The sequence below is a fragment of the Phaseolus vulgaris genome, chromosome 10 (assembly GCF_000499845.2).
Source record: "Phaseolus vulgaris cultivar G19833 chromosome 10, P. vulgaris v2.0, whole genome shotgun sequence".
Lineage (NCBI taxonomy): Eukaryota > Viridiplantae > Streptophyta > Magnoliopsida > Fabales > Fabaceae > Phaseolus > Phaseolus vulgaris.
In genome coordinates this window covers 11,654,499-11,674,430 of record NC_023750.2, presented here as the reverse complement: position 1 = coordinate 11,674,430, position 19,932 = coordinate 11,654,499, and the positions used below count along the sequence as shown (strand labels likewise).

The window sequence follows — 19,932 nt, the reverse complement described above, 5'->3', positions numbered from 1 at the left end:
AAGTTTTCTCATTCCATTTCTCCATTCCATTTATGTTCTTATCTCTTTTTCTCTTAATTGTTGTTCTTAGGTTTCACTCATAATCATGAGTTTGGTGCGTCATTTGGGGGGCCATGACCACCATTGATGTTTACCTTGTGCCCATTTCAATTTCGCAATTGCATCTCATCCTCACTATATCTTGTTTTTCATTTTTGCCTCTGTGAATTGAACCTTCACACTTAAGCACTTGGTTAAGTTTGTGTCCAGTGGGAATCTTTCTTAGGTCATCACCCTTAATTGTTTAAATCCCAATCTTAAGTAAAAGTGTCACCATAAATGAAAACATCTAAAAATCAACTCACATCATGGTGTCTACAGTCAAAGGGTGTTCTGACTTGTAGTGTTTGTGTATCAAAGAGGGTGAGTGTTCTTGAAGGGTTCAAGATCACCTCTTTGGTGTTTGTGTGTTGTAATCTGTGGTTGATTACTTAGTGGAATACCCAGGGGTTTCTGGGGACTGAATGTAGCTCTTGGTGTAAGAGTGAACCAGTATAAACATTGTGTTTGAATCTCTCTATCCCTAATCCTTAAAACTATTTGAACTGTGTTTTTATAAATTGCTGATAAAAACAATCGATTGATTCACATAAACAACCGATTGATTTTCGGGAATCAATCTAAAACAGTTTTGTTTTTGGCTGATCTGATTGCTTCTTCTGTGATTCTTCGTTAATCTTCATTCTTGTCCAATATTTTTGAAAATCTTTCATTAAACAATTCACTCCCCTCTTGTTTAAAGCCTTTAATTATAACGGGGAGTCCACAAGAACTTGTAAAAATTGTCATTAGTATGGAATACAATTTATACTTACGAACTTGTTTGGATCGTATTTCATCTAATGTCTTCCTTATAAAATCGAATGTAGTCGTAGCTGGGTGGTACCTTTACAATGGTGCACGAGATCACCTTGTATTAAAAAAAAATGTAAAAATTGAACACAAAAGTTGATTTGTAGTAAATTTGTATATGAAAATATACCTTTTTGCTATTGGAAAATCATGTCCAGCGACAATGTCCTCACTAGTTAATAGCTCAATTATTGGGAAAGGTTTTAATAAATTCCCAAGCCCAACACTGCAAGAAAAGCATGCCAAGACAGCTGAGCCCCAACTATAACTGGCAACATGGGTTAAGTTAGCTAATAATAAGAGATACATGAGACATACTCTACTTGTTGATGTGTTTGAGACCAACACACTTCCAATTAATGAGAGAATATGTGATCTGGCATATTGTTGAGCCACGATAACTTAATGGTGTTGTTGGAACCAAGTCATCACTGGTGAATCCAGTCAGAGGTTGACCATCGATGGGAAGACCCAAGTGTAGAGTCACAAATTCTAATGTGATTGTCGACTCTCAATGTGGAAGATGGAATGTATGGGTCTTCATTCTCCACATCTCCATTAATGTAGTAATAAAGTTATGGTTAATATCGATGGAAGGAATAGTTACTATATTTTCAAACACAACAACATTTATCATATTCATCATTTGGGGATCTACAAATTCGACATGGTTGATAACATATATGACCTGTCATCTTGGTCAAAGTAATTGCTTGTTACCCTTCATATAAACTTAGTGACATATTTATTTTGAAGACACAATAGAAACATATAGTGAGGAAGATGATGACCGCACCATAGATATAGAATACGCAACTATAGTATAAAAATTCATAAAACATGAAATATAAATACATATATTGTAATGGTTGTAAAATAATTTAAAAATTTGTTAGCAATTATAAATATTACGTTAAAAGTGTAATAAATCTAATGAATTAATAAGTATTGTAATTGAATAATATAATTTGAATTAAAATAAACAAAACTCTCATTGTTAAGTTTTTATTTTTAAATTTTGGTAAAGAATTAAATAATTCCGTACAAGAAAAAAGGATTTTAACTGTGGTTATTTAGTAGAGTTTAATATCACCCCAAGAATAGATTTAATTAATGGAGATTTTTTTAACATTCACTAAGTTCCAAAGGTTTATTCTAAAACCTAAACAAATAACGAAAGTTTTTTTAAAAGTTCCAAAAGTTTATTCTAAAACTCAACAAAATAAAAATAAAAAAAACTTTTTGTTAAGTTCCAAAGGTTTATTATAAAACCTAATAATGGAGATTTTTTAAGCTTCTTTAGGTTCTAAAAAATTATTCTAAAATCTCAGCAAAATAATGGAAATTTTTTTAACTTTTATTAAATTTCAAAAGTTTATCCTAAAACCTCAATAAAATAATGGAATTTTTTTAATTTTGGATACATTACAAAAGTTTATTGTGAAACCTCACCAAATATTATATATTGTTTCAAATCTTCATAAATAAAAAGATACAAGCTAACAAAAAAGAATTAAAAAAAAGGAAAACGTTATTAAGTTATTGAACTAGGAGAAAATAAAGGGAATGGGAATGAGAAAAGGGAAACACCCATGTAGCATGATGGGGCAACGGATATCTGATATGGCTTAGGATTGATGACGTGGCAAGTGTAATGACAAAATGAAAATTTTAGTGAAAACTTTCATTCCCACTCACTTTCGTTTTCCTAACTTTCTGTTGTTTTGTTCCTCTTTTCTTGCTCTGCTCCTATTTTTTTCGTGCTCTTGTTATTTTCTTGTGTTCTTTCTTGTTATTGTGTGTGTTGCCAGGAACGTGTGATGTGTACCAGTTTCGCTCGGTTTGTGTTCGATGATTGTCTTGTCGTGTGTTGGATTGCGTGTTTTGGAGTTGTTTTTGCAAGGATTCTTCGATAAGATGTTGGGTGTGAAATTTTTGGAAGTCTTCTTCTTTGTTAAATTAAAGGTAAAGATTTTTTATTTTAATTAATGTTGATATGCAAGTTTTTTTCTTTTTGGAAGGGTTAGTGGCTGTATGTTTTTAGCGGTTTTGGGTTAATGAGTGGTAATTTATTTTGGGTTCATTGCGTTGTTGAGTGGTTTTGTGGTGGCGTAGTTTGTGGGTTGGAGAATGGTTGAACGTTGGTGTGGTTGTTCCAGGTTGTGATTTGATGTAGGTGACCGTTTGTAGGTTGTCGATAGGATAGGTTGGAATTGGTCAAACTTATTTAGTAATTTATTCTATTTTGTAATTTGTCCTATTTTGTAATTGTCTATTGTTGAAAAAATTTGTGGTGTTTCAATTATGATTTGAGGCATAAAGAAAATTTGAATTTGCTGAGTTTGATTTTTGTGTATCACAGGTTGTTTATTGGTGTTGAATAAAGGCTTTGATGCTTCCAAATCCTAGTGAAATGCATGGAGATCTTTGTTGTTGGTTGAGTGTTGAGTAGTTGAATTGTCTAGAGTAGTTGAATTGTCTAGAGTAGTTGAATTTTTTAATCCACTCTAGGTGATGATCCAAGGTTGTTTTATTTTAATCGTTTTGAAAGGAAAGTGAAAAATCAATCTGCTGAAACTTCGATTGAACTGATTCTTTTACACTTGGTTGTTTTTAAAAACAGTTTTGAAAAGTTTGCCTTTGTTTGCTTTGCTGTCAAGCCAATTCGATCGGTTATTTCGTGTTTTCAACTGGTTGATTTTTTGAAAACCTTAACAGAATTTTGTTAAGATTTACCAAATTGTTTTTTAATGATCCTAACTACCTTGGTTCCTAATCTTGGAGATAAGAAAGAGACTTTTTTAAATCAAGATTTCAAGATTACTAAGAGCTTTGGATCATTTTTCAAGAGTGGATTTTGTTGTATCCATTTTGCTTTGATTTGAGATTGTATCCTGGTGTACTCATTCCTTTCTCTCTTGACTACTTTATTTTTTTGAGAATTATTGGTGTGCAGATTCAGAGGTTGTTCTGAAATCCGTGGTGTGTTTGCCAAAGGTGGTGTGTGTTCTTGAATGGTTCAAGATTACCACTTTAGTGTGTTGTGTGTAATCAAGGTTTTTGATTTCATAGTGAATACATATTGGTGTGTTGAGGACTGGATGTAGCTCTTGCTCAAGAGTGAACTAGTATAAATTTCCTGCGTGAATCTTTCTATCCCTTCACTCTTTAAATCTGATTTTGCTTGATTTTAAAATTGCTGATAAAAACAACCGATTGTTTCGCAAAAACAGTCGGTTGATTTTCTACAATCACATTAAAACAGTTTTGAAATTGGATGAACAGATTTCTAATTGATCGATTCTTCTTTATCTTTCAATCTAGCTTTAATATTTGCGAAAATATTTCATAAAGAATTCATCCCCCACCCCCCCCCCCCCCCCGTCTTGTTTAAGGCCTATAATTCTAACAATTGGCATCAAGAGCTAAGTTCTTGAAAGTCATTCAAGTTTTCTATCCTAAAAGCTTTTTCATGGCCGAAAAACTACCCTTTGAGGAAGGTACTTCAATTAACAGGCCACCTCTTATTAGTTTTGGAAGGTTAGAATGAAGATCTTTGTGGAATCAATTGATAGAGGAATCTGGGATGTCATTGTAAATGGCCCTTTTATTCCTAAAGCTAAAAAGAGATAGTTTTTTCATTGAAAAACCTTGGTCCCAATGAATTGAGCATGAAAGCAAAAAAGGCTCAATTTGATTGCATTGTTAAATACATTATCACATCTGCTTTAAATTTTGATGAGTTTTTCATGGTATCACAATGTTCTTCTGCAAAAGAAATGTGGTATACTCTTGAAGTTACTCATCAAGGAACCAATGATGTGAAGAGAGCTAGAAAGCATGCTCTAATCCAGGAGTATGAGATGTTCAGGAAGCAAAAAAAGGAGACAATTGCTAATGTATAAAAGAGATTCACTCATGTTGTCAACCATCTCATAAGTCTTGGAAAATTCTTTGAAAAAGAGGAACTCAACATCAAGATCCTCAAGTGCCTGGACAGATCTCGGCAGCCCAAAGTCACAGCCATCTCTGAATCAAAGGATTTAACTACCTTAATAACAACCTCCTTATTTGAAAAGCTTAGGGAGCAAGAATTGGAGATGAATAGGCTAAATGGTCAAGAGCATGAAGAGAAGCATGTGAGAATCATAGCTTTGAAGGATGTTGGTCATAAAGACTATCATGAATCAAGTGTGGACAGTGATGGAGAAACTCTAAACTTGCTTACTAGAAAATTCAGCAAGTTCTTTAAGAATCCTCTAATAGGTATAACAACAAGAAACTCAATGATTTTAATGCTAACAAATGTACTTGTTTTGGATGTGGTAAACAAGGTCATATTAAAGCTTATTTCCTGAATAATGAAAGTAAAGAAAGAGGAGCAAGCAAGAAAAGTGAAAATAAGGGCAAAGCCAAGAGATCCTACATTGCTTGGAAAGACAATGATGTTTCTTCCTCTAGCTCATCATCAAATGGAGATGAAGAGGCAAATTTGTGCTTAATGGCAAAGGGAGCATCTGACAGAAGCAGTTGTTCCTTGATTGAAAATCATCACATGTGGTACCTGGACAGTGGTTGTTCTAAGCACATGATAGGGGATAAAACAAATTTTTTCAATCTTCTCCTCAAGCAAGAAGGTCGTGTGACTTATGGTGACAACAACAAAGGGAAAATTCTTAGAAGAGGAACCATTGGTGACAAGAACACCTATTTGATTCATGATGTGCTATTTGTGGAAGGACTCAAACATAATATCCTTACCATAAGTCAGTTGTGTGACAAAGGTTATCAAGTAACCTTCAAGCCCAACATGTGTGAGATACGGCTAACCAAATCACAAAAAGTGTTGTTGATTGGTAAAAGGAACAACAATGTTTATCTTCTTGATATCTCACATTTTGCATCTATTGGCTGCCTTCTAACCAAACATGAGGATTCATGATTATGGCATAGAAGGATAGCTCACATCCATATGCATCGTCTAAATAGGTTGATTTCTAAAGATCTTGTGGTAGATTTACCCAAACTCAAGTTTTAGAAAGACAACATATGTGAAGCATGCCAAAAGGGGAAGCAAATCAAACATTCTTTTAAACTGAAAAATGTAGTTTCTACTTCCAAACCCCTTGAACTGCTGCACATGGATTTGTTTGGTCCTTCAAGAACCATGAGTCTTGGTGGAAACTACTATGCACTTGTTATAGTTGATGATTTCTCTAGGTTCACATGGACATTATTCTAGGAATCCAAGAGTGATGCATTTTCTGCATTCAAAAGGATTGCCGAGAGATTACAAAACATGAGCTACAATAACATTTGTGCCATTCAGAGTGATCATAGAGGGGAATTTCAAAATGAAAAATTCAGTGCTTGTTGTGAAAATTTGGAAATCTTTCATAACTTCTCTGCTCTTAGAACTTCCCAACAAAAATGGGGTTGTGGAAAGGAAGAATAGATCTCTTGATGAATTTGCTAGAACCATTTTAAGTGAGTCCTCTTTGCCAAAATATTTGGGTTGATGCTATTAGCACAACATGCTATGTGATGATCAGGGTCCTCATTAGACCAATCTTGAAGAAAACACCTTATGAACTGTTTAATGGAAGAAAACTCAACATTAGTCATCTAAAAGTGTTTGGTTGCAAGTGTTACATTTTAAATAATGGAAAGGAAAACCTTGGGCAAGTTTGATGTAAAAGCGGATAATGGTATCTTTCTTGGTTATTCATTAACTAGTCATGCTTATAAAGTGTATAATAAAAGGCTTATTGATAAGTGCCTAATTTCAGTAATATTTCATATTGAAATATAGGCACTTATATAGATTTATTGCTAATTTACATATAAATTAATCCCTAATTTATGAATTTATACCTTTTTTATGTTTTTATGATCATTATTTGAATAAGAACATTTTATTCCCAAATTTGGTGTTAATTGCAGGTTTCTAGGAAGGATTGAAGATTTTGGGTAAAGGAGAATGATTTGGGCTAAAAAGAGAAAGTTGGAAGGTCCCAAAATATAGAAAAGTGTTGAAAAAGCCAATTTCACAACCGAATGCTCCAGGACTGTTTTTGGAAATCAACGCCTTTCTCGCTCAAGCGAGAATTCCTCGCTCAAGCGAGAATTCCTCGCTCGAGCGTGAATGCGTCAGAAAGATTGGGACTTTTTATATGTTTTATCATTTAGCCCATTAGTGCGAGGAAGTCATCTAACCATAGTAAATTAGGTTAAATAGGGGGCTAAAGGCACAACCCTAGTATGCCAGATTGAGAGAATAACACCATAGAGTGAATTGTAACCCAATTGGGAGAATGAAATGTGTTAGAAGTATGCATGGCTAATTCTACCCTTTGGGATTGGGAGTAATCTGTTTGAACTCTTGTGTATTGAGGTGATATTTATATATTATAATATTCAGTTCTTGATTAATTACTGGTATTTTTTTTTGTAATTATAAATTGTTGTGACAAATTGAGAATCTTAAATCTGACTGGAAAGTAATTTTAGGATTCTGACCTAAACAACAATACTTAACTTATTTGAGTTCTAGGAACATACTTGAAATGTTGTTTGTTTTTAACGTCTGAGCTTGATTCTAAGTTGTTTTTATAATTATGCGAAGGATTGATATTTAGGGAACATTCTTAAGAATTTTATATTTGAGGAATCGATATAAATGACTTTTATACGACCATCAATTTCTATCAAAGAACTTAATATTAACATATTAATCAAAATACATGAGAATGAGAGAGATGAAACCTAATCCCTATTTTTCCTACTTAAAGCAACTAATTCTTTGTTTGTTTTTTTATTGATCATTGTCAACAGAATCACTTCAACACTCTTTTAATTGTTATGTTTTATATTTAGCAATTATTGTACTTGATAATTCACTGTTGCTCGTGGGATTGATATCCGTCCTTAGGGACAATTATTACTTCTGACAACGCGATGCACTTGCTGTAGAAAGTCATCAAGTTTTTGGTGTTGTTGACGGGGAACATGTTTGATTTTTTTAGTATAGTTTCCTAAATATTGTGAATATTTGTATTTTTTAGATTTGTTTTTATTGTGTTTATTTTATTTCCAAATATTAGTATTACATTTTTATTATTTTAATTCTTATTAATTTTATTTGCTATGATTAAATTTATTTAGATTTAATTTAGATTCTCTTTTGTTTGTTTTGTTAGAATTTAATATTTTGTTATTTCATTTTTATGTTTAGTTTAAATTTTTGAAAAAATAAAATATAAATAAAATAAAAAACATATATACTCTGTTTCTTTTCCCACTAACAATATTTTTTTAAGAAAGTAACATGACAAAAAATCAAGCATCACCTCATAGGAGGACACTTGGAGATTATGTCATGTACAAGGGCCAAGGCATTTTCTAGTATTGAATACCTACTACTACCAGGACATTGGAGATAAAACCTAATTTCCTTACTCTTATCAGTACCCAACAATTCAGAATAATGGATCATGAGGATCCATATGCACACTTAGATACATTTTATGATTTGGTAGGCATCATGTCTATGTGTGCTTGTTTCCTTTCTCATTAGCAGCAAAGGCTAAATAGTGGCTCAAATCACACCCAAATCAGAGCCTTACTAGTTGGGAGGTTGTAGAAGGAAAATTTATGCAAAGATATTTTCTAATCTCTCGCTAAGTCTAAAATTTCTATGTTCAGACAAGGAACAGAGGAGTCTTTTAACGAGACAAAGGAAAGATTCAAGATGATATTGAGAAAATGCCTAAATCATGGGTTTGAAGATATTGCTCAACTGGACAAATTCCTTAATGGTCTTAAATCTGATATAAAGATGCTCTTAGATGCCACAGCTGGTGGCACAATGATGACTCTTGATGTAGAACAAGCAACGAGGGTTATTAATGCATTGGCATTGATCCTGCCTGTTGACCAGAACGTAGGAGCTTGCCTCGTCACAGGATCGACTTGCGCACCGCTTCAAACGTCCGTCCCTCTCCAAGATCCACTTCAAGAACCAGCAAAAGAACAGAGCGGCGCCGCTGCGGTCGATCGCACTCCAACGCCCAAGTCAGTAGCCGAACCACCAAATACTAAGAGAACAAGAACCGTGCAAATCCTCTCTCACAGTGTGCTCTAGAACTCGCAAGCGTAAAGAGTATAATCTGAACGTGCGTACCTCAGAAAGTTCGTTGAGAACTCTTATATACCTGGTTACTTTCTCTCTCCTGGCAGTTACAGACTTGGACACGTGGCTCGCATCTAGTCGTACACGTGCCTTCATCTGGAGCTTCCTTGACTTGGGCGCTGCTTCTACTCTCGTTTTGCTAAGTTACCTATGCATGGTACTGCCCAGTACATAGCTAACTTGGGAGTGCGATCTCTACTGGAACTAGCTAGTTAGGGTGCCTTCATACACCTTCCCTGTGGTCTCGCCGGCCGCCTTCATAATCTGCACCAACTTCATCTCTGGCGATGTGCTTTCTCTGGCGATCTCCAATCACTAGGTCGCTTGAGCTTACATCTGGCGACTTCACCTTTAATCGCCGGTTCTGGTATGCTGGAGATCGGAGCACGCCAACTTAACAACTGGCGACTTCACGAGCCCCCCGACTTCCTTCCCTTCTGCCAACCTGGCGCCTTGTCAACACACCTATACTGTAGCTGGATGCCACGTCATCACTTCCGACTACCAGGGCGGTACAGGCATCAACAGATTCTCAAGCCCAGTATGATGGACGAAGTATTTAGAAGAAAGGATGGACGGAAGATACACTATTGGCTAAAAAAAAAATCTAACACAGCAGATTGCGCAACTAACTATTCAAATGGCTAAATTGCCTCAAGAAGTACATGCTGTTCAAAGTCAGAATCAATAACTAAGGTGTGAATTGTGTAAAAGTGAGCATTCCAGCGAGCACTGTGCTTACCAGAATATTTCATCTGAAGAAAAAGTTGTTTACATGGAAGATCAAGGAAATCAATACACTTTTCAAAAACACCAACTATTAGATCATTCGTCCCAAGAGAGAATGAGCAAACTAGAAGATTTTACAGAAAAATCTACACACATCATATTGCCCATGAAAAATAACGTTGAGATCAAATAAGAGAGGATTTTACTAATGGAGGAAGAGGTCATTCACCCAAAAATTTGAAGTTCTTCCTTCAAGTCTTCTCAAAAGTTAAAGAAGAATTAAAATAAAGAGAGGACCAAGCCTAAATCCAAAAGAAGACTACAAGCTTTCAAAAATGGGCTTCAAATTAATACCTCTCTTTATAGTTTCTTTTGTATAAATTTGTAAATAATATAGAATAGTGTTTAGGTAGGTGCTAAGAGGGAAACCTAAAGATACCTCTTGTGTAAAGCATCTTTAGATATTAGCTTTAGGAATAGTCTAGAAAGGTATCCCTTCATTCTCCACTTTAGGCGCTAGAAGTGGAAGAGTTGCAAGGCAACCTTGGATAGCTTCCTTTGTAAGCATCTTGTAAACTTTTGACCGGTTCTTCTCTTATAAAAGGAGGGCTTGAGTCCTTCAAATACAAATTTGATATTTTGAGTACAGAAATTCTCCCAAATTGGTGAGTGATTGAGAGACTTGTGTCTTATCTTATTCTAGTCTTATCTTGAGGACACTCTTGGAACCTCAAGTGGCGGCATCTACACTCATCTTGAAGCTTTGCATCCTTCAAATGGCGTACTCCTCTCCAAGGACTCCAACCACATAAGTTCTCTTCTTCTTTCCATCTTATTCATCCATTTTCATTCCCAAATAAACTCTAAAACATGTCTTAGGTATTTCTAGTCACTTTAATCAATTCATTTGCATCTTATCTTGTTTTTGTTCGGTTCATTTGATTCCTAGTCACTTTTAATCGGTTCATTTGCATCTTATCTTGTTTTTGTTCGGTTCATTTGATTTCTAGATAGTTTTAATCGGTTCATTTGCTTTCTTACTTGTTTTAATCGGTTCCTTTGTCATAAAATGGGTTTCTATGAGTTTGGCTTGGTTGCTTGTGATTTGGTGAGTTCTTGAATGTTAAGAGCATTGATCCAATTCTAGAAAAGTGCCTAATCATATTCCAACTCAAGTTGAATCCATAACATGTCCTTGAAATATCTCTATCATGTTATTGGAATCATATCACACATCATATTGGCCATGAAAAATAACGTTGAGAATTTGGAGACACAAATTGAGCAGCTTACACAAGAGTTTATGGAACTCAAGGAGAAATGTAACTCAATCACTACTAGAAGTGGAGTAGTTGTAGGAAAGGGGATTGGTGATAACCTACAAAGTGATGACTGAGACATAGAAAGTGAGGAAGAGAAAAAAAGTGAGGAAAGAGAAATTGAGAGTTGGAAGAAAAAAAAAGGAAGAGGAAGAAAAAAAAGGAGTGAAGAGGGAGAAGAGAAAGAAAAAAATGAGAGGGTACAGGAAGAAAAGAAAAATGAGAAAGAAAAAAGAAGCGTTCCAATTGTAGATTTACCTTATCCACATGCTCCCTCAAGAAAGAATATAGAAGGACAGTTTATCAGATTCTGTGAAATTTTGAAACAAATGGAGATAAGTATTTTGTTCAATGAAACTTTGGAACAAATGCCTACATATGCCAGATTTATGAAGGATCTGTTGACCAAGAAGAGAAGATTAAAAGAACAAGGAGTTGCAGAGCTAGAAGAAACATGTAGTGCTATTATTCAAAAATCATTGCCACCAAAATCTAAAGATCCTAGGAGTTTTACCTTGCCAGTCACAATAGGAAATTTTACAGTGGCTAAAGCATTACTAGATTTTAAAGCAAGCATAAATTTGATGCCAGTATCTATGTTGAAGAAAGAGGATGTTGAAATTTTTCCTACAAGAATGACATTGCAATTAGCTAACAAATCAATAAAATATCCATATGCGATAGTGGAAGATCTTTTGGTAAAGGTAGACAAATTTTACTTCCCAGTCGATTTTATGATCATGGACATTGAGGAAGATCTTGAAGTACCTCTCATTCTTGGACTCCCATTTATGAAGACTGCAAAAAATATGTTTGATGTGGGTGAAGGAAAATTCAAGGTTTGAGTGTAGGATGAAGAAGTTAACTTTGATGTATTTGAAGCAATGAAACATCCGATTGATCAGAAGGATTGTCTTAGGATGGATGCACTAGATGAACTTATTTGGAAAATCACAGAGAAATATTTATAGATGATTCAATGATGAAAGCAGTCCTGAATGATAATGAAAATTGTGAGGATTGGGAGGATAAGAAAGTCAAGGAATGTTTCCTAGATCTGGGAAAGGCAAAAGAAGTCCAACAAGGGGTTTTTGATGAATTAGAGATGAATAAAGCCAACATCCCTCAGAAAATAGAGCTGAAAAAGTTGTCAGCTCATTTGAAATATGTTTTTCTTAAAGAAAATGGGGAGAAGCCGGTTATCATAAGCAACCATTTATCCAAAGAGGAAGAACAAAAGGTGATAGAAGTGTTGAAGGCAAGTAAAGAAGCTATAGGATGGACATTGCTGATTTCAAAGGTATAAGCCCATCATATTGCATGCATAAAATTCACATGGAGCAAGATTTCAAACCTGTGGCTCAACCACCAAGGCGCTTAAATCCTTCCATGAAGGAAGTTGTTAGAAAGGAGGTACAAAAGCTTTTAGAAGTAGGAATGATTTATTCCATTTCAAATAGTGCATGGGTTAGTCCAGTACAGTTGGTCCTTAAGAAAAGAGGTATGACAGTTATTTACAATGAAAAAATGAATTAATTCCTACAAGAACTGTTAAAGGATGGAGGATGCGCATTGACTATAGGAAACTGAACCAAGTTATGCGGAAAGATCATTATGCATTACCTTTTATGGATCAAATGTTGGAAAGGTAGGCAGGTAAAGCATATTATTGCTTTTTGGATGGCTACTCAGGATATAATCAAATTGTGGTTAATCCAGAAGATCAAGAGAAGACAACACTTACTTGTCGATATGGCGTTTTTGCTTATCGAAAAGTGTCATTTGGGTTATGTAATGCCCTAACAACTTTTCAAAGGTGTATATTTTCTAATTTTACAGATATGATTGAGAAATGCATTGAAGTTTTTATGGATAATTTTTCTATGTTTGGATCGTCTTTTGATGATTGTTTAGCTAATCTTAATCTCGTACTTAAACGATGTGTGGAGACAAATCTTGTGTTAAATTATGAGAAATGTCATTTCATGGTCACTAAAGGCATTGTCTTAGGCCATAAAATTTCTCATAAAGGGCGGGAGGTAGATAAAGCAAAAGTTGAAGTCATTGAGAAGTTACCTCCAACAGTCAACATTAAAGGAATTAGAAGTTTTCTTGGCATGCTTTACAAAAGATTTATTAAAGATTTCTCCAAGAATTCGAAGCCCCTATGCAACCTTCTCAATAAGGATACTCCTTTTAAATTTGATGATAATTGCTTAGTTGTTTTTAATATCTTGAAAGAAAAACTCATTTTTGCACCTATCATAACTGTTCCTGATTGGCAACTTAATTTTGAGATAATGTGTGACGCTAGTGATTATGTAGAAGGAGCAATTTTAGGACAAAGGAAAGAAAGAACTTTTCAAGTAATACACTATGCAAGTAAAGTTTTAAATGAAACTCAAAGTATACACCACAACAGAAAAAGAATTACTTGTCATAGTATATGCACTTGAAAAATTTCGATCTTATTTGATAGGTTCTAAAGTTATTGTTTTCACTGATCATGCTGCAATTAAATATTTATTGAATAAAGTTTATTCTAAGCCAAGGCTTATATGATGGATACTTTTGTTGCAGGAATTTGTTTTGGAGATCAAAGATAAGAAAGGATGTGAAAACAATGTAGCAGATATCAAGATTAGCAAATGATGAAGTAACCACATTGGAGCCTAAATTTCTTTGCTGAATTTCTAGATGAGAAGTTTTGGTAATCAATGAGAGGTCATGGTTTGCAAACAGGGCCAATTTTAAAGCTACTAAAGCAATCTCGGAATTTGGACTAGCATCAAAGAAGAAAATTTGTTAAGGATGCAAATCATTATGTGTGGGATGATCCTCATTTGTTTAAAATTGGTGCAGATAATTTGGTGAGAATATGTGTTTCATTAGATAAAGCAAAGAGAATTATATGACAATGCCATAATTCAGCATAAGGAGGACACTTTAATGCCGAAAATTTCAATCAGGTTTTTTCTTGCCTTCGTTATTTAAAGATACATATGCATTAGTAAAAAGATGTGACAGGTACCAAAGGACAGGAAGCATTTCTAGAAGACATTTTATACCAGTACAAAATATTCAGGAAATTGAGGTTTTTGATTGTTGGGGCATTAAATTTATAGGGCCTTTGCCATCTTCTTTTTAAATGAATACATACTGGTGGCAGTTGAGTATATTTCTAGATGGGTAAAAGTAATTTCAGCATAACATGCAAATTCCAAGACAGTCATTAAATTTCTTAAAAGGAATATTTTTTGCAGATTTGGTACTCCAAAAGTATTGACAAGTGATAGTGGGTCTTATTTTTGTAATACCCAGTTGAAGAAAGTGTTAGAGCATTGTAAAGTAGCATCAGCCTACCATCCACAAACGAATGGGCAAGCAGAAGTTTCTAACAGAGAAATCAAGAAAATATTAGAGAAAATGGTGGCTGCATCAAGGAAAGATTGGTCAATCAAACTTGATGAAGCTCTGTGGGAGTATAGAACTGCATTTAAAACTCCTATTAGCCTTTCCCCATTTTAGTTGATTTATAGAAGAGCTTGTCATCTTCCGATGGAATTGGAATACAAGGCATATTGGGCATTAAAGATGCTAAATTTAGATGCTAAAGCAGTTGGGGAAAAGAGAAAACTGCAAATCCATGAACTTGAAGAGATGAGATTAAATGCATATATTTCCTCCAAGCTTTATAAGGAACAGACAAAGAAATATCATGACAAGAAGATTATGGAAAGAAATTTTTACCTTGGGAAGTTTGTGCTTTTATTCAACTATAGATTGAAACATTTTCATGGAAAGTTAAAATCTAAATGGCCAAGGCCTTATGTTGTGAAAGAGGTAAAGCCTTATGGAGCAATAGAGTTAGAAGAACCAAAACCACACAGAATGATGAGAATCAAATAAATGTGGCTTTTTATAATGAAGAACAAGATCATTCGCCTTCACATTTAAAGTTTTTCTTGTTAATCTTTGCAAAAGATAAAGCCCAAGCCCAAGCCCAAGCCCAAGAAGGCCAAAGCCCACAAAAGCCCAAAGACCATCCCATGAAGGGCAAGGCCAAGTTTTAAATAAATATTGTTTAGAAAGGTGCTTAGAGGGAAACATTAGAAACCTCTATTGTTAAAGCATCTTTTAGTCTTTAGTTAAGAGTCTTAGGGGGGGTGTATTAGTAGATAGGTGTAGGAGTAAATAAGGAGGTGCCAAAGTGAGAGAAAGGATCACACCTTCCTCATGCCTTGTTTTTGGCGCAAATTCTAGAAGCTTTTTGGGAGGGAGTTTTTTTGAATTTGTGTAGCTTACATTTCAGCACCTTAGGCTATAAATAGAGGTGCTCTCTTTGTAAAATTCAGATTTGAATTGATCTAAAGAAACTATACTCAAAATTGGAGTGAGCATTTGGAGAGCTTTTGAGCTTCTACTCTAGTCTTATCTTGAAGGACCATGGTTTCCTCAAGTGGCGGCTTGCACACTCATCTAGGAGCATCCATACTTCTAGTGGCGTGATCATCCAACCTATCTTCCATCTTCATGAGCATTCTCTTCTCCTTCCTTTCTTCTTCTTCAATTAGTTCATGTTGCCTTGTGTTTTGAGTTGTTGTTGCTTCGGTTCTTGTAATTTTCCAGCACCTATATTCTGTTTGTTTCTTAATTCTGTTCGGTACATTTGATTTTGTTTCAAATTCTGTTCGGTCTCTTCTTTTTTTAAATTCCTTTGTTGATTCAATTTGACAATATTTGGTTCATCCAAATGAGTTTGGGAATTGGTACTTGTTATTGGTGAGTTCTTGACTTAGAACCATGATCCAACTTCTAAGAAAGTGCCTCTATATTTTCCAGCTCAAGGTGATTCCTCAAAGTGTCAAGAATCTTGTTCTATATGGCTATTGGAATCACATCACAGAAGCTAGGTTGTAAATGGTCAAATGGTAAAGCCCTACTTGGGTAATGAACAAGAAAACCTCACTACGGTAATCCTTTTATATGTTAAAGACACATGTGTCAAGTTATAGGACGTTAAACAAGCGCTTACTGGGAGGCAACCCGGTCCACATTTTAGTTTTATGTTGTTTTGTTATTTTGTTTTCATTTTACCCTTCAAAAATCATGTTTTCTTGCAAAGATTCTCACCCAGGCTTGTCAACTCTCGCTTGAGCGAGTTTAACGTCGAAAATAAAGTTTTTGTGTTGGGAATCTCGCTCAAGCGAGACAAATGGCGCTCAAGCGAGTTCTATGATGAAAAAAATTAGTTTTGTGCAGGAATTTTCGCTTAAGCGAGAGAAATCTCGCTCAAGCGAGTTTGGTGTCGGAAGTTCTCGCTCAAGCTAAAAGAAAAATAAAAAAAGAAAAAATATTTTAAAAGGCACCCCAATGCCTATGTGTCCCCTCATCATTTTGTAGGCTATATATTATGGCCTAAGGACAGGTCCTATTATTCAAGGGGGACAAATCCAACAAATGAAGCAAGACTATAAAGGAAGATTTTAACAAAAAGCTAGATGACTTCTTAGGAAGAGAGGATTGAGCAAAAATATGGTGTTATCTTTCTAATTCTCTTTTCTTTTCAATTATTTAAATTTGGTTTTATTTTTCTGTTTAGTTTTTGTTTTTCAGTTATTTTGCTTTCTGATTATTTTCTTATTTGGTAGTTTCAATAAATTTGTTGTTGTGTTAGTTTTATGTTTTGAATAAATTTTAGTTTTAAATTGTTTGTTTTCTAGTTTTATTTTTCTCAAATAAAAAAAAAACTGGTATATTAAATTTGAGTTGTGGAAAAAAGAATTTGTGTATAAATATTAAATAGTGAGATGAATTTGACACAGGTTAGAAAAGAAAAATTGATTGAATCCCTATTCAAATGTAGTTGAAATTGTGATACATGAAAATTTAACAGGGTGATTGATTATAATAGAGAATAACAAAACAAAAAGGAATGAAGCCAATTAAACAAAGTGAGTGTGTGAACTTTAAACAGTTTTGATAGTTTTACTGATGAACTGACAATTGTGGTTGCTTAATTTTTATTTTTGTTACATCATAAAAGAGCATGAAGATGATTGAGGCATTTGTTTTGTATTAATTAGGAACCTAGGGCCAAATAGTCAACCTTAATTTTGTTAGAGTTCATTTGATATCCCCTTTGAGTTAAAAATTGTTGTTATTATTGCACCCTAACCTTTAATGATATATTTTCCTACCCTTTTTCATGTTTAAGGAAGGAGAACATAAATGCAATAAATATAGAAAAGGGAATGGTTGGTTTTAAATTTTCAAAGCTCAAAAGGTTGAAAATAGGAAGAATTTATTCCTATAGATTGAAAAAAAAAAATCATCATGAAATGGTAGAAAGAAAAATGAGGAAAAGTGTGAACTCAAAAGAAAATGGTGATTAGATAACGAATATGTTCTCTATAATTGAATTGTAGATATGTTATTATTCTTTAAGATGTGCATTTTGTGTACCGGTGAGGGTCTAACGACTAATATCACGTCTCGGTTCCCATCACTGGGTCGACCGACACGAAGGCCCACGTCCATATGGTCCACCAACAACTCAAGTCCAATTCCGCTCAAGTAAGGTCAACTAAGCTAATCCATGATTAAGAGCTAGTTAATGTATCCCTAAGCATCGCCCAGCTCCCTAATCCGGCCCAATAAGGTAAGGCCCATGACAGTGATATAAATAGTACATATTCCAAGAATGTGGTACGTCATTATCTCTAGTACTCTAACAACCGAGTGTCGAACCCCTTTGCTAACTTGAGCGTCGAAGTTCCTTTTGTAGGTACCCTCCGAGTCTGGATTACTAGAAGACCGAGAGCCGAGGTTAGAAAGGAAGAGTGAGGATTTTGAAAGAAAGGAAGCTGAAAGACAGTACGACCGACCGACAGAAGGAAGAAGTAGAGTCCTCCCAATAGTTCTCTGGGCCCCAACCCTGTTCGAAGAACAATTGGTGTCAACCGTGGGGCCGAGATATGTCGTGTGGAGGAACGCTAGTAGATGGTATCAACCCGTAGTATGACAAGTGAGAGGATGACCGAAGCTGACCATATGACATTGTTGTTGTCTCTACAGAGAGATGGTTGAGCTGAAGAGGAGGAATGATGAAGTGAACAGGAAAAATGAGTTGGAGATCTGATACAAACCAAGCCAACAAGGACATGGTCAAGGATGCAAATTACAATTCACATTATGAGAAGTCATCTCAACTTTCAAGTGAATACCTCACCAGAGGGAGAAATGGAAAAAGACCAAAGCATTTAATGTTCTTTATGTTGGTCTTCTTAAGAATAAAACAAGTTGTAAATAATTTGGGCTCTCTTTTGGGGTCCAAATAGCAAGATAGGTTAGAATAGGTGCCTTTAGAAGGAGTGCTCATAGTGAAATGGACTTGATGCAAGCCCACTTTTTCATGACAAGATACCTAGGTTTAGGAATTTTGACCTATCTTCTAGAAGAATAGGTCAAAGGATGCGGCATTGACTTAGTCTATGCTAAGACCGCCCTTTTGTGTGTGGTTTACCATCCTACCCTTGCTTCTTGTTTTCCAAGGCACCATCACCTATATATAGGGTGCCATAATCCTTGTATTTCTCATGTTGAAATTTATAGAAAAAGGAAAACTCTGCACAAATTGTGTGAGGATTGTTTTCTCTAGCAATAGGTCTTATCTTGAGTGAGTTTGAGAGCTCTCAAGTGGCGACCCTCTACACTCATCTTGGAGGCAACCATACTCCAAGTGGCGTGTCCATTCTCAACCCAAACCATAAGCTTTCTTCTTCCATCCTTTTCCTTCATTTCCATTGACGCCATTTTATCTTGTGTTCCTATACTTAATTCCATTCGGTTCTTCCTTTGTGTTTTGTGTTGTTCTTCCATTTTATCATTCGACCATGTTTCATTTCATTGTTTCCTTCAATGTCTTTCAATTTCCGTAATGCATCCTCATTGTCACCTTATATTGATTTTCCTTTTTACCTTTGGAAGTTAACCTTCACACTTACTTAACCACTTGGTTAAGTTCGTGTCCAGTGGAATCTTGCCTAGGTCTCACCATATTATTGCTAAAATCTCAATCACAAGTAAAATGTCACCTCTAAAATGGAACTATCTAAAATCAACTCACATCATGTGGTTATCATAGCTTTGGTTTTTTTAGCATATTTGCTTTGAGTTGATTTGACACATTACTTTTCTTGCACCTTTAAATTCTTACCTTTACATTCAAGCAAATTTAAATTCATCCTTTACTTTCTTGCTTTTTCAATTCGGCATTCTCTTTATTCAATAGCTTTCAATTTGTTTTTTAATGTTATTTTGTGTCCAATTCTTTTTCTTACCTCTTTTTGTTTGAGTCATATGTTCTTAGTGTTTCTAGGAGTCCTTATTTGGATTATACTTATTTTGCTTTTAATTGTGAAGGTATAAAAAGTAAGTAGAAATTTGTTTAACTGGAAGTAGAATTTAGTTCCAAACATATATTTCAATTGTTCATTTAATTTGAATCCCAAACTTTTCTTTTTTGTGAAAAATTTGAAATGAATGACAATATGCATGACAAGAATTATGGACATCTTAATTTCATAAACCACAAACAAGGATTAAAAAAAGGGAAAGGACAAGTTGCACAAACTTCTTTTGCAAGACCAACATTTCTAAAAAGTGGATTCATTTTACTTGGCAAATTGCATTGTGGAATTTGATCCTTTTGCTTTTACAATTTCTAGCAGGAGTAAAACTTCTTTGTTAAAGGTTAAGTACGTATCTTAGAGTCTTTTTGGGTGCTTTTTCTTGCTTTTC

General features: G+C 34.7%; 2 protein-coding genes and 1 long non-coding RNA gene across 3 annotated transcripts; all 3 read left to right on the top strand.

Annotated features, from left to right (window-relative positions):
* Positions 1–2,583: 2,583 nt before the first annotated feature.
* LOC137818790 (uncharacterized) lies at positions 2,584–4,050 on the top strand. Its single transcript, XR_011082141.1, has 2 exons — positions 2,584–2,856; positions 3,254–4,050. It is a non-coding gene; the product is annotated as an uncharacterized lncRNA (long non-coding RNA).
* Positions 4,051–4,562: 512 nt separating this feature from the next.
* On the top strand, positions 4,563–5,833 carry LOC137814568 (uncharacterized). The gene is made up of 3 exons (XM_068617378.1): positions 4,563–4,790; positions 4,971–5,157; positions 5,226–5,833. Exons 1-3 carry the CDS (start codon positions 4,563–4,565, stop codon positions 5,831–5,833), a joined length of 1,023 nt encoding a protein of 340 aa, XP_068473479.1.
* A 5,626-nt stretch (positions 5,834–11,459) lies between these two features.
* LOC137814559 (uncharacterized) lies at positions 11,460–11,975 on the top strand. The gene has a single exon (XM_068617367.1). The coding sequence runs from the start codon at positions 11,460–11,462 to the stop codon at positions 11,973–11,975; it is 516 nt and encodes a 171-aa protein (XP_068473468.1).
* Positions 11,976–19,932: the final 7,957 nt, after the last annotated feature.